The sequence below is a fragment of the Aspergillus nidulans genome, chromosome VII (genome assembly GCF_000011425.1).
Source record: "Aspergillus nidulans FGSC A4 chromosome VII".
NCBI classification, from domain to species: domain Eukaryota; kingdom Fungi; phylum Ascomycota; class Eurotiomycetes; order Eurotiales; family Aspergillaceae; genus Aspergillus; species Aspergillus nidulans.
In genome coordinates this window covers 1,853,903-1,867,447 of record NC_066263.1, presented here as the reverse complement: position 1 = coordinate 1,867,447, position 13,545 = coordinate 1,853,903, and the positions used below count along the sequence as shown (strand labels likewise).

The following is a 13,545-nucleotide window of genomic DNA, read 5'->3' as shown; positions in this document are numbered from 1 at the left end:
CCTCAATCCTAACCAGGCCACGGAAGCCCCTTCAAGTCCGCCTTTTTCGCAGGCCATTCTGGGATTGCTGGGAACGAGCTGGCATTCAAGCTTGCAAAGCTTGGGTCCTCTATATACAGCCCTAACATCCCCCCATCCCCTGCATACCTACGACGGGAGGCAAAACAGTGGCTTCGTACAGAGGCATATACAGCATATGCTAGTAAGGCACCCCAAGCCTACAAGACCCTGGATATCAGACCCCATACAAAGGAAAGCCGCACCCGCGAGCACAAGCTTCCCCGTTGGGTACTTGGCCGACTCGTCGCCGCCCGTACAGGCCACGGAGACTTTACGGCATACCACCAGCGCTTCAACCACTCAGACTACCTGGAGAGCTGCTCTTGTGGCAAGACCAAGACCCCAGTACACTTCTTCTTCTGCCCATACACCAGAAAGCGCTGGAAAGATAGATGGAGATGCATAAGGGACGGCCCGTCAAAAACAATAGACTGGCTCTTAAGTACAGCTGCCGGGGCTGAAGAATTCAGCCGCATCGTGCAAGAATCATCCTTCTTCAAGGATATATGCCCGAACTGGGCCCGCCGGAGCGCTTGATAGTGCGACAGTCCACACATCTACCTGGATAAAGGGTACGGCCCCTCCCCCCAATCTATAGGTAGTCAAAACGGGCATCTGCCCTCGAAGACCAGGCCAGGGTAGCGCCGGATGCTTCTTCCGCTCATTTCCAACATATATTGTCCATAGTTGCTGCTTCAAACCTGTATCTAGCTAGTTTTAGGGAGTTCTGTTTAGACAGCACGTCCAGATGCCCCCTGGGAGGCCGCAGATCACGTGGGCCCCGTGATCCGCCGAGTGACGTTAAATAATAAAACCAAACCAAACCAAACCAAACCAACCGAGGTGATAATTGGTCGATCTAGATATTCATTTTTTTAAACGAACTATGCAGGTCAGGGAACTATGCAAGTCAGGGCCGGCGGAATATACAAGCGCAGTGGCGGTGATGGTGATAATGACGTAACATTCATAGTTTATCTTGTACAGCGCGCTCTAAATCTAAGAAGTACTAACAGTGGTAAAAGAGAGAAGGCTGACGTGGGCAGATTTAGACCGAAGCTTTCTCGACATGCTCCGAGATCTGCTTGGCCTGGGCGTCCGCCTCTAATTCAGCCAAGCCACTACCCTTACGCCCAGCAGCAACGTCGCGCACGTCTGTGTAATGCACGGACGGAACAAAGCCTTTAGAGCGCCAGGCAACGGGAACCTTGGCGTAAAGTTCATCGACCTCCTCAAGGGTAAGACCCTTGGTCTCGTAGATGCAGGTCCAGACAAATATTCCAGCAATCAAGCAGAATCCTCCCCAGATGAAAAACACCTTTGACTGGAGGTTGGCATTTCCCGGACCAGAGTCGACCATATATGGGGTGGCGTAGGCGATCGCCCAGTTAAGCAGCCAGTTCGCAGCAGTAGTGATAGAGAGACACTTGGCGCGAGCCTTGAGCGGGAAGAGCTCACCAGTGACAACCCACGCGACCGGTCCCCATGAGGACGCGAAGAAGAAGATGTAAACGCAGACGAAAGCGATAAGGACCTTGTTTGCGACGCCGGAGTCGGTGGTTGTGCCGACAATAGCCACAATGAACTGGCTGACGCACATACCGACGGCGCCAAAAAGTAGCAGCGGGCGACGGCCCCATTTCTCGACCATCCAAAGTCCGGGTAGGGTTGAAACTACATTGACGATGTTCGTTATCAAGGTAATGACAAAGCTGTTGTTAATGCCAGAGTGTTGGAAGAATGTCGTTCCGTAGTAAACTGTGACTGTTAGAGACATTGCGAGCCTTCTGGTTAGGGATAAGGGTACGAACAGATGAAGTTTACACCAGCCAACTGCTGAAGTGCCTGGACAGCGCAGCCTGTTGCCAGACGCTTACCAATGGACCCGCGGAGTATCTCAAGGTAACTGGCTTTGCCAACGCTGAGCTCATATTCATGGTTTGCCTTAATCTCTTCAAGTTCTTCGACAACAGCGAGATCGTTGATGTCCAGACGACGAAGACGGGCAAGAGACTTGATAGCAGCCTCATGGTTGTCTTGTTTGATCAGGAATCTCGGGGTTTCAGGGAGGATGATCATTCCCACAACCAGGATGATGGCCCAGGCGAATTGAACCGCGACGGGAATGCGGTAGCAACCGGTGTCATTGCGGTCTTTTGTAGAGTTGTTGACAATAGCGGCAAGGAGTAGACCGATAGTGATCGCAAGCTGATAAGCACCGACAATAGTGCCACGGATCCACTTGGGAGCCGTCTCAGACTGGTATAAAGGAACTGTTGCGGAGAGCAATCCAACGCCAAACCCGGCGAAGAAACGTCCAGCAACGAACAAGGGAATGGCGGTGGCTGCTGTCTGCAAGACCACTCCGAAGCAAAATACAAAACAGTCGAGGATCATGGCAATGCGGCGACCAAAGTAATCAGCAACTGGGGCGGCCGTGAGGGCACCGAAGAAGGTACCGGCGGACAGGAGAGAAACGATCATCGAGGACTGGGAGGAGGTGACGTCGGGGATATGGTCGTTGGGGTTAACGTAGCCGGTAGAGAACTGCCTCCGCCAGTATTTCATGGCGAGAATGCCGCTGATAGTACCAGTATCATAGCTAGAGCATGTTAGGGAGACCCAATGTTGACCAACGGAAGGAACAAGATACTCACCCGTACAAGACGCCACCAAAGGCCACAAACAGGCCGATCAGGATAGCAGGGGCCGCAGAGCCCGCTGCATCATCAGGCTTCCTAAGCATAAAGCCCATGATGAACGAAGACGCTAACAGATAAACAATGATATAGGCCGGCGGCGGGGAAGAATAATGGAGGGGAAGCAAAACAAGACGATCAACATTCTCTCCACCAGTGGGCACGGGGTAGTCTTTTATATCCCGACCAGAGATGCGGAGGAAACAGCCAGGAGTTGACCATGCCCGGCCGGGGGTACGATGGGGAAAGCTCGACGACGCAAACAGAAACCGCCAACCCGCCACAATCGTCCAGTAGTCAAGACGGAACCGGTGAGTGGCCTGTCAATGCCAACTAGCGCACGAAAGGCGATAATGTCTCTGGAGCCCACTCCATGAATGCCAGGCATCGTGGGAATCATCCCATTGTGGAGGAATCGCGGAGAGGATTTGCAAAATACCTTCCCTTTTTTGCGCTCACTAGCCAGAGTCAAGGCACGGGTCCGGGGTCGCTACCACGGGACAAAACCACTCTGGAACACCGGGCAAGGCCGTCGGTGAGATGCAGTGGCGACTCGGTCGGCATTTGGCCCAATCAGCCAGGGCCAGGTACCGGATCGAGGCTGTACAGAAGCGGGCAAAGACACGGAAGTTGCCCGAATGACCGGGATTGTTGGCCAACGTTCACACAGCGAGTCAGTAACACGGGCGGGCACTGGGGAGGGAGCCGGTGCCGGTCGCGGAGAGAAGACCTGGATCTGGGGTGGCACCTGCGAGCAAGATCGGCATTGCTTTGCGGAATACGGAAGACAGAATAGGGGAGAGGCAAAGTAGAAAGCGAGCAAGGTGAGGTGAGAAGAGGCGAGAAGCCGCAAGCGGTCAACCTGAGGTCTTTTTCAGAGTCACGAGCTTTACCACCATCTGCTCCTCTACCACACACAACTTGAACATCGAATGTACCCTCTCAACAACACCATTGTCCTCTACGCAAAATAGAATTATGAGGGATTTCATGAAAAACCGGGTCGACAGTACCGAGTCCCCAGATTTCGGCCCCGAAACCGTTGGTCGGCAAGTCTTAGACTACGACACCGACTCGACCAGGCCGCTGTTTTGAACGAGATCTCGATCCGGTCTGTGGGCCAACGGAGTCAACACTCGCATTCCTCGATCCCTCATGATCAGGAAGTCATTATTTTTAGCCAACAGTCGCCCCTGGCCCTCTGCATGCCATTATCGCCACGACGGCAGTTTCCGAGTTCGAGAAATCCCATGCGATGTACGGATAAGAAAGGGGTGTTGAGAGATCGGTGCATTATTAGCTGAGATCTGAAACGAATCTGTAGCAGAGAGTTCACTTCGCCGAGATTTTCCCGTCCCTAACTGGGTCAAGGTTAGCGATTAACACCGTGGCTGTTAAGCTTCGCCAGGAAATTATCTAGCGTCGTGCTAAAACATTTAAACCATCATTGGTGGATGGTTGAGCAATGGTAGCTTGTCTCCTTGAATTGTGGAAGCTATTGGGATAGTAGTGGCGCAGCACAAAAGGTCACGGGTTATTTGAGCACTTGCAGGTCTACTCTGTACAGTAGTAGATACTCGTGCTATCTATCTAGCTTTCTTCTCTCGCTTGTCATTTTCATGGGGTGTTGTTGAGTTATTCGCCACCAAGAAGTGGCCACGGATAAGAGAGATGGAACCGGACCGTGACGTAGACAGAAAGACGAGGTCGATAGCTCTAGAGTTTGAAACTCAAAGCGCCCGAAGCCAGAAAGAAAAATCCCGCACAAATGAGAAGGGAAGGCTTAAGATCAACAGGTAAACTTAAGAAAAAAAAAAAAAAGAAAGAAAAAGAAAAAGAGGATATAATGAGGGACTATTCTAGATAAATCCAACTATGCAAGGACAAGAACTTCATATGCACGATGATAACGCCTTGTCAAGAAATCTCACCACATCCAAATCAAAAAGAAATACCACGCCAGCGCAACCCTAGCAACGTTCTCGACCGAGCGGGTGAACTCTGTCCACGCCCGTCCAAAAAGCGTCTCACTTCCGCGCCGCGCGCGATCCGCGTGGCTCGGCTTCCATTTCGATGTATCGGTTTCCCCAATGTAGTCAGAGCTGGGGTAGGCCGAGGGGTCATTATACGAGTGTGGCGGGGAATAGCGGGGATTGTAATTATTCGTCGCGCGGCTAGCTAGCCCGCCTGGTTTGATGAAGGCGGTGTTTGGGATGCTCGAAGAGGATGTATGCGAAACAGCTCGGCTGCGGGTGCGGATTACGGGGTTTTCGGTGAGCGGAAGGATAGGTTCCGGGGTTGTAGATTCGGTGCGGCGGAGAGCGAGGATGACGGCTCGCACGAGAAGAACGGTAAGGGTGAATGCTAGGATGACGCCGTAGTAGATGAAGATGGAAAGTTGGTCGGGGAGGAGGCAGAGGTGGTTTTGGATGGTGCTTCCAGGGCTGGAAGACTCGATGGAGGTCCCGGTGGTAGGGTCGATAGGATTCCAGAGACTTGTCAGGACAAAGCCTGGTTTCCGGACCCCCATTGCCCACGATATACTCTTAACAGTGATCTCTTTCGGCGAACCGCTGAACTCGCGGTGGGAGATCTCGCAGTAATCATGGTCATCGCCAGAGTATACCTGGACTAGGTTGGGCCCAATCTTGGACACTATGTCGTTAGAGATTGTCTTAGTCAAGACATTCTGATACTGATATCCGCCACTGATCTTAAGCGCGTTTTGCTCGTCCTCTTCTAAGCCATCTGCGGAGGGAGGATATCGCTCTCTGAGTGGTCCACAAGGCGTGGCTGGCTTGCGGTACAACGGCACGTGCGACAGAAGGATAGCCGGAAATCCGATAATCTCTGGGTCATCTTCTCGGTATATCGAAGGCTTTGAGACTTCGGAAACTTCATGCTTGAACAGCCGACCCTTTCTTGGTTCCCCCATGAAACGCAGTTCGTCCGCCTCGGCGCGACCGCGGTGTACCTTCATGGCATTCAGAAAATCTTCCGGCTCTTGCCAGATCTCCTGGTTTGGCCGGTCGCCATCTCCGTTTCCACCACCCGTACTTCCAGTACGGGGATCTGGTTGGTCCATCGCACTCAACGAAACAGTATCTACAGAGACGAACGTATGATTCCCTATAACGTCCACTCGATTTCCCTTGCCAAAGAAGTTCTGAAAGCGATCGCGGACTGGTAGCTGGACCCCCGAGCCGAAACCCTGGTCGTGATTGCCCGGCAAGCTGGCGATCAATCTCCGACCTCGCGAGTTCGTAGACTGTGTCTCCTGGCTACTCCACGGACCAAGGAAGATTTTAACAAAGCGATGGAATTCCTTCTTCCAAAAATCATCGTTGTATTGTCTCCAACGCTCTTCTGGGCTGCTGCTGCGGGAAGTCGACCATTCCCTTCCGCCATCAAAGAGGTCACCTAGGAATAACACCGAGTCCGGGTCCAGCGTGTGTTGTATTGACGAGAAAGAGCGACGCATGTACTGGTCTGTAAATTTGATGGTGAGGGTAGACAGAGGCCACGGGCGGTCGGGGTAAGTGTGCGGATCAACGAGCTGCGGGTCTGCAATGAAGGCGACATGATGAGGTCTAGCATTGCTCGGCTAAATAAGAAACATCAGCATTGTTCCATTACCTCAATGAATAATGCCCGCGACAAGCTCACCCATTTCTCCCAAGCGTCCCAAGCGCACGCATCTACACTGTCGCGGAACACGGTCCGCTCTCCCCACCATAGCGTCCATATCCATATAATGATCAGTCCATTTGTGACCGTAAAGAGGGTTCGTATTATTCTCAATGTGAGCGCTTTCAGCTCAGTCCGACTCTTGTACTTTTCCAACTGATTCGACGCCGTGTGGACGACCGACGACATCCTTTGCGAAACCCAGTGCGGCAGCGCATCATGTATGGATTGGAGAATACCGGACGAGGTAATCTCTCGACGAGCAGGACCGTAAGCATGGGTGCTCGTAGGTAGGTAAGAATAACTCATGGTCGAAGCTCAACCGGGTGGTGAAAGGCGCTCAAGGTCGGCACATTGCTCCGCGGATGTCGGGAGGCCACTTTGCTGGTTAAAGGGAGTCGTTCGAAAGCCCGTTGTGACAGCTTGTTATGATTACTGCAAGTACGTTACTGGGTAAGCGACGACATCGTGTTCAAGGGTAGTAGATGGTTGAAATGGCTGAGGACGGAGCCATAAAAGATGAGTCGTGGCACGGGGAAGCCTCCAGGTCTCGACCCCGAAATAGCTGGGATTCAGGGAGGGAGCCTCAACGATCGACAGGGCCTAGTCACGTGAGACTATTTATCTACGCTTGGTTAACCAACACTTGTACTCTGTTAGGGAAGACCGGTTCTGAATTTGTGAACTGACTTTAGATTATCAGACATATCCAAAATTTCCATACGGTTTGCTCACTATTCCATGGTGCGGTCAAAACTGATCACGGTCCCAATCCAAGCGCAAGTCAACTATCCTCGACGGCCTAAAAGCAATGGTGACGGTGCAGAATATCTCAGAGTAGGTATCATGCGTAGCATTAGGCTATCTATAAGTAGTCATATGACGCAACAGGAGTAATTTGACACAGTTGAGGAATGGGGTATAAACAATGCAAGGTCGGGGCAGGCTCTTTTGGAAACAGCTAGTAATAAGACAAGAGTATAAATAGGCCAAAAGATAACGGATGTAGAGGACTCTAGGTGGGCTTTGTGGGACAGCAGTGACCGCCGGCGCACTCATCGCCGCATTCTAACAGGCAGGCCTGAGGATCGCCGTCTCGAATACTTGGGGTGCGGCTGGGACTGCCCGATGGCAGGTGAGCTGAGCCCACCTGGTTGTCTTCTGTATCACTGTCGCGAGGAAACTCTGGCTGGATGGTTGATGACTGGATGCCATAGGCGTGTAAGCATTGTCTTACTTGCTTGGCAAGGTGCATGTAACGCTCAGAACCCTCGCCTTTGATCTCGGTGTCCACTTGGATATGGATCGAAGCGACAGTCTTAGTGTCACTGAGCTGCCATACATGGAGATGGTGAGACCCTTTGACACCAGGAAGGCTCTCAATATCTTCCTTGATGTGGTCAATGCTTAATCCATGTGGCACGGCCTGCAACAGGATGCGAGAGGCAGCTTTGCAGAGAGGAATTGCTGACGCCAGAATAATCACCGTGATAACGAGCGATATACCAGGGTCCACATAAAATCTCCAAGAATAATCGGTCAGCCAGATAACAAGAGCAGACAGGATGACGCCAATGTTGCCTAGGGCGTCCCCCATGACGTGGAGAAAGACTCCTCGCATGTTGAGATCATGGCCGTGCTTTTTGTCCTTGGGCTTAGGCTGAGCGTGGTTGTGAGTCTCGTGAGGGTCTTTCTTCGTTTGGTCCCTAACAGGAGCGTGCTCGTCTGTATAATTGGCTGCTCGGTCCGTGTGGCCTAACAGCGTCGACCGTTCAGTAGGCCCGCCATTATCTCCCGCACCGTCCTCCGCGCGTTCATCTGACTCATAGCTGTCGTCCTCATCGGGAAATTTGTTTCGGTTAGCCGCGAAAATTATGTCCTGCCTCATGCTAGCCGGGTGGCCGCCAATATCTTCAAAGCCTCGGCGAGAGCTGCGGTGCTGGCTGTCAATTGTCCGTCGCCGGGAATAAGCGGCGGTGGGTTCAGTTATTGCGCCCTATGAACGAGTCAGACTGAGCGCATTGCTTGCATAGAAATGTGCCGAAAGGTAGCCTTACCGCTACATCGCGCCCCGCATGCGAGTGGCCGTGATCGTGGACCTGGCCTTGCTCCGCGGCATCAACGCCCTCCGCATCCTCATGAGAGTGTCCATGTCCGTGGCCGTGGCCGTGCGAATGATCGTGAAACAGAACCAGTCCCAGGATGTTCGACAGCAATCCGGCGCATCCCACTCCGCAGACAAGCTTGGGGTTCCTGACCTCCTGTGGCTCAACCAATCTTTGTATCGCTTCGAGGAAAATAGATAAAGACAAAGCAACGAGAAATACACCATTGACTAGCGCACCCAGGGTTTCGGCCCGTTGCCACTGTATCCAACAGTCAGGCCGGATTCCAACAGGGCGGGGTAGGAAGGGACGACACTCACTCCGTAGGTGTACATCTTGGATGACGTTTCGCGGTTGGCCACTTTGACAGCCCACAATCCGACGAGCAACGAGATCACATCATTCAGCTAGAGCGTGTCAGGATATGTAGAGAGTAGGTTCGATGAGTCGTACCATATGAAACGAATCCGCGACGAGGGCAAGCGAGTGGACGGAGTAACCTGGTAGAGGGTATAAGTAGACGGGCGGATGCCAAAACCTAGGGTGCCAAACCAGCAATCAATTCCAGCAAAAAGAACGCCGTATCAATGACCAACAGGATCATAATCCTGTTGGTTTTCGAGAGGCCCATGATGGTTTGCGACGCGGAGCCTTCCTGAAAGGCGAGAGCAGAAAGACAACCAAGGACGGGCTGACACCGTTATCCCAAACAGTTAGGTATTAAAAAGGAGATTGATGGCTGTGGAGGCGATACAAAGGATACATGAGGAGAGAAGAGGAATGCAGGATCAGAAATGAGGAATGAGGAATCAAAGGGAGTTGAAGGAATCTTGGAGAGCAGATGGATGGTTTCAAGCCAGAGAAGTGGCGCGGACTTTTTCTGCGTTCTGCTACTCTCAAAAGTCTCGGCCTTTCCCACCACTCACTACGAATGCAGCACCCACTTCGTGCATTACTAGCACAGACTACAGCTCTAGGTCTTCCTTTTGTGTTGTTTTCTCTACCTACCAGCTCTCGCCGTCCGATCCCATCGCCTAATATCTACGGCCCCGCGTAACCGGCATATTTTGTCGCCTCTCGCCATCCGGATTGCGTCATATCCGAGGTGGGACCTTCCGTGGCACTCACTGCACGAAGTCGCACTGTGGTATATACAGACGGAGCACAACAATCAACCATTATTGCCCGCGTTGCATGCGAAATGAATAGGCTCAGTCCCTTCGTTCGAAGACTACATTCACCCTGCAGGATATATGCAGGTTCCGATCCAACTCCTTGCGTACGCTCGTCAAGAGCAGCTGGACTTCCTTTCACCACTCAGCCCACAACCGGGTCTTTAGAGCCAGCGAGTACGCATCCAAAGCCTCTAGCATATTGGCTTGCTGGAACCTACCCAGCTCCTTGAGATTTGGGTCTTTGCCACGGAGAAAACGGTACCTTGTAGATTTCCTCTTGGACGTCCCTGAATGCCGCGTCGATCATCCGCTGTTTATAGCTCTAGGCGACGCTGAACTGCTTACTAAACTTTTTGCTTGCTTCAAACAGGACTCACCGGCGCTGCAGGCTTGTCGCTTCTTCCGCAGAATCGTCGTCGGAAAAGATGCCGACTGTGAAGTCGCAGATCTCAAACCAACCGCGCCGGTTAAGGTTGTCGTGGGACTGCCTAAATAGTCTGTGAAAGTCTCTCAACGAATCCTTCGATGCCTTGCATGTGCATGTAGTCGAAAGGATGCGAAAATTCCAATCCAATTCAGAGTCGTCGGTTTCAAATTTGCAATTAGAAGGGATCCTCGCAATTTTGGTCGGCAGGTTATGCAGGGGAAAATTCCGTTCTCAATTTACCATCTAGGTTGAATGAGGCTCAGGTCCATTCCTACAACCGACGGTCAACAGCCAGTATGTTGAGGTCGAGCGCGAGACAAACCGGTAACAGTGGCCTTGGGAAAGAGGTCGCCATGAGTTGAGCAAGTGTCGCCTAAAGACGGGATATGCGCTATATGCCGTAATCTGCCATATCCAGTCCCCACGTTCCGGTTTTCGTTCCTAGATCGAGGATCTGCTGTATTTCTGGTTTGACAGCCGCTCGGTACAATAATCCTCCCAGCGTGAGGTCACAGATATGGGAGTGCTAGACACACCCGTTACATTGCATGATGGTCCTCCCGGTTCGTCTTACGAGGTCGAGCTGCTCTTGTTCTTGCTTGTCATTGGGCTGGAGGGCCATTGGCGAAAATTGACGTCTTTGTGAGCGGCTGCATACAAGCATATAGTTCCCCCGCCGATACGCATGGCATCGCCGCCCATTCTACTCCGTCAATACCGGCAATTCGAGAAGCCGAACGCCAGATCTCGTATCTAGCTGTAGGCTGGTTTCTGGACGTTTGAAATGGAGTCAAGGTGGGCCGTACCTGATAATTTAGGATGCTGAATGCGAGAGATTCCGTGGAGCTTCCCGCTGGCCCTGTACGTCTGTTAGTTGAAATCTTAGATTCAGTAGTAGCCCTAAGAGGCTCACTGGACAGCACCCATGCTCACCGTCTTTATAGAGGTTTACTTAACCTGGTCGCCGATCAGTCAGCTAGGTGAACTCTATTTTTTTGACTGGTAATTGGCATTGCGCCTGCCTCTGGAACGATGGGGCGCTGGGTTGCGACAGGTGGGTCATGGTTTATACTCCGGAGTAGAGCCGGAGTTAAAAGAACAAGTGATACTCTATTGCGGTGACCGCAGACTTGCACGGGCCAGGAAAGGGGGCAAGATGCCTAGGGTTTTTTAACGGCGAACCACTCCAGCCGCGAAGGATCCCACCGTTTGACAATGGCATTGAGAACCGGCAAATGAGCGCGAGTCTGTATTCAGCATGCTGTCACTAGTGAACTGGCTGTTTCACCAACCCAAACTAGCATTACTCGAACGAATAGCGGCGCTCCGATACTGCCGCTGCAATGCAGCTAGAGCCGCTAGCTAGTGGCTAAGAAGCGGGCAGCTCATGGAAGATGGGGCACAGGGAAATCACACGGTTGGAGAAAATGTTGGAGAAGGGGGGCTTTCTGCGATTATTTGAAGGTGCGTTTCCTGCCAGCAGCAAGTCGCAAAAGCTGCAGAAGCCATCGAAGTCAAGGATGCTTCATCTTGTGCCTTATATCTTCCTCGCCTGGGTCGCCTATGTGGTCAGCCTGGTGATCTATCGGCTATGGCTGTCGCCGCTGGCCAAATTTCCCGGCCCAAAGCTGGCAGCCGCGACGCTATGGTATGAGACTTACTATGATGCGTTCAAATGGGGAAAATATACGTTTGAGATCGCGAAAATGCATGAGAAATACGGTATGCCTCTGGTCGAGGTAAATACGACAAAGCTAACCAGGACAGGACCCATTGTCCGCATCAGCCCACACGAACTGCACATCAACGACCCCGATTACTACGAAGTCCTCTACTCGCGCGATAGCCCACGGAATAAATATGAATATTTTACCAAACAGTTCCCTGTTGCCGGCAGCTCGATCGCGACGGTGGACCATTACCACCACCGGGTCATCCGGTCGAACATGAACCCATACTTTTCGATTACTCGCGCGCGCAAACAAGAGCCGCTCGTCCAAGCGCTGGTGAACAAACTGATCGAGCGCCTCCAGGCATACAAGGGCACACAAACTCCGATCAACCTACAGCATGCCTTTACCTGTTTCGCGACAGATGTAGTTTCTGACTACTCCATGGGAGTGGGATTCCATTACCTCGACGAACCGGACTTCATCCCTGACTGGAGCGATACGCTGGCCTGGAGCGTGAAAAACGGCGTGTATCTCAAGGCCTTTCCGTGGTCGGGCGCTCTCCTCAACTCGCTGCCGCCGTGGTTACTCTCTCGCATCTATCCAGGCATGGGTTTGGTTTTCCAGTTTCAGGACCGCTGCAACCGGATCGTGCAGAGAATCATGGAAGAGCAGAAGGAGCGGGGCTATGAGGAGGTCAAGAATCAGTTCGATCATCCAACATTCTTCCATGACGTCCTTACCAGCAACCTTCCGAAAGAGCTGAAGACTCCCGACCGGCTGGCACGCGAGGTTCAAGCTGTGATTGGAGCCGGATCGGAAACGACGGGGAAGATGTTGACGTGGACGATGTACTATCTTCTGGAGAATCCGGACAAAATGAACGCACTCAAAGAGGAGTTGAACAGATTGGATCCGGACCAGACGGCGACTCTCGTGGACTTTGAGAAGATGCCGTACTTGACTTCTGTTATGCTCGAGGGACTTCGGTAAATACTCTGTATACGCAAGCTGTCCGAAAAAGCTAATGGATCCTCCAGACTGTCCTATGGTTCGAGCTCAAGATTGCAACGTATCGCTCCTGACCGCGACCTCAAGTTCAAGGAGTGGTCGATCCCAGCAGGAGTAAGTTCAGTGGTATTTGCACCGAAAGCATTGGCTAACGATTTAGACCCCGGTGGGCATGACCAGCGTTTTGATCCACCACAACGAGGAGATCTTCCCCGACTCCCACGAATTCATACCTGAGCGATGGTTGGATCCAGAGAAGCGCAAGTACCTCGAGAAGTACATGGTATCCTTCACCAAGGGCTCGCGACAGTGTGTTGGCATGAAGTATGTCTTTTTCCTGCTTCTACACTGATCTATGAATGCCTAACAATGGACAGCTTGGCCAAATCTGAGATCCTCCTTTGCCTCCCTCACGTTGTTCGCAAGGTGAACATGGAGCTGTACGAGACTACGCGCGATGACGTGACCCTTGCCCACGATCTGTTCCTTGGATTCGCCGAGGAGGGAAGCAAGGGTGTTCGCGTTTTGATCCGGTAGGAGCCCCGATCTCGAATAGCAGACTTCTTGCATGTGTTTCATAAACGCAGCTTGATGCCAACCCAATAATACGCCCTCTGCCCTACTCAACCCGGTACCGGCTCGTTGTTCGACTCCACTCTTCATTCCCACTGGCCAGGTACTTCAAAGCCTGGACATACCTCTCTCCCTCGT

General features: G+C 52.2%; 4 protein-coding genes across 4 annotated transcripts, besides 1 other annotated feature; 1 reads left to right on the top strand and 3 right to left on the bottom strand.

Annotated features, from left to right (window-relative positions):
* Window positions 1-13,545: part of a sequence feature (contig 1.28 1..98898(1)) that runs on past the window's edge.
* ANIA_01797 (sugar porter family MFS transporter) lies at window positions 1,109-3,169 on the bottom strand (the record flags this gene model as incomplete). The annotated part of the gene is made up of 3 exons (XM_654309.2): window positions 2,718-3,169; window positions 1,938-2,662; window positions 1,109-1,824 (listed from the first exon to the last, which is right to left on the bottom strand). The coding sequence occupies exons 1-3, from the start codon at window positions 2,813-2,815 to the stop codon at window positions 1,109-1,111; spliced, it is 1,539 nt and encodes a 512-aa protein (XP_659401.1). The 5' UTR covers window positions 2,816-3,169.
* ANIA_01796 (putative manganese ion homeostasis (Fr)) lies at window positions 4,687-6,755 on the bottom strand (the record flags this gene model as incomplete). The annotated part of the gene is made up of 2 exons (XM_654308.1): window positions 4,687-6,363; window positions 6,426-6,755. 2 exons carry the CDS (start codon window positions 6,753-6,755, stop codon window positions 4,687-4,689), a joined length of 2,007 nt encoding a protein of 668 aa, XP_659400.1.
* Window positions 7,277-9,370, bottom strand: ANIA_01795 (cation diffusion facilitator family transporter). Its single transcript, XM_654307.2, has 5 exons — window positions 9,104-9,370; window positions 9,005-9,051; window positions 8,872-8,958; window positions 8,504-8,812; window positions 7,277-8,442 (listed from the first exon to the last, which is right to left on the bottom strand). The coding sequence occupies exons 1-5, from the start codon at window positions 9,180-9,182 to the stop codon at window positions 7,462-7,464; spliced, it is 1,503 nt and encodes a 500-aa protein (XP_659399.1). The 5' UTR covers window positions 9,183-9,370; the 3' UTR covers window positions 7,277-7,461.
* ANIA_01794 (protein CYP682D1) lies at window positions 11,581-13,371 on the top strand (the record flags this gene model as incomplete). The annotated part of the gene is made up of 5 exons (XM_050612867.1): window positions 11,581-11,875; window positions 11,921-12,812; window positions 12,864-12,948; window positions 12,995-13,158; window positions 13,212-13,371. 5 exons carry the CDS (start codon window positions 11,581-11,583, stop codon window positions 13,369-13,371), a joined length of 1,596 nt encoding a protein of 531 aa, XP_050468733.1.

Excerpts from the sequence above, each read along its gene's own strand:
- ANIA_01795 (XM_654307.2), bottom strand. The coding sequence starts at position 9,182 with ATGGGCCTCTCGAAAACCAACAGGATTATGATCCTGTTGGTCATTGAT. Across the intron at positions 9,052-9,103 it reads TTTGCTGGAATTGATTGCTG|GTTACTCCGTCCACTCGCTT; the intron begins GTTTGGCACCCT and ends ACCCTCTACCAG. Across the intron at positions 8,959-9,004 it reads TCGCGGATTCGTTTCATATG|CTGAATGATGTGATCTCGTT; the intron begins GTACGACTCATC and ends GACACGCTCTAG.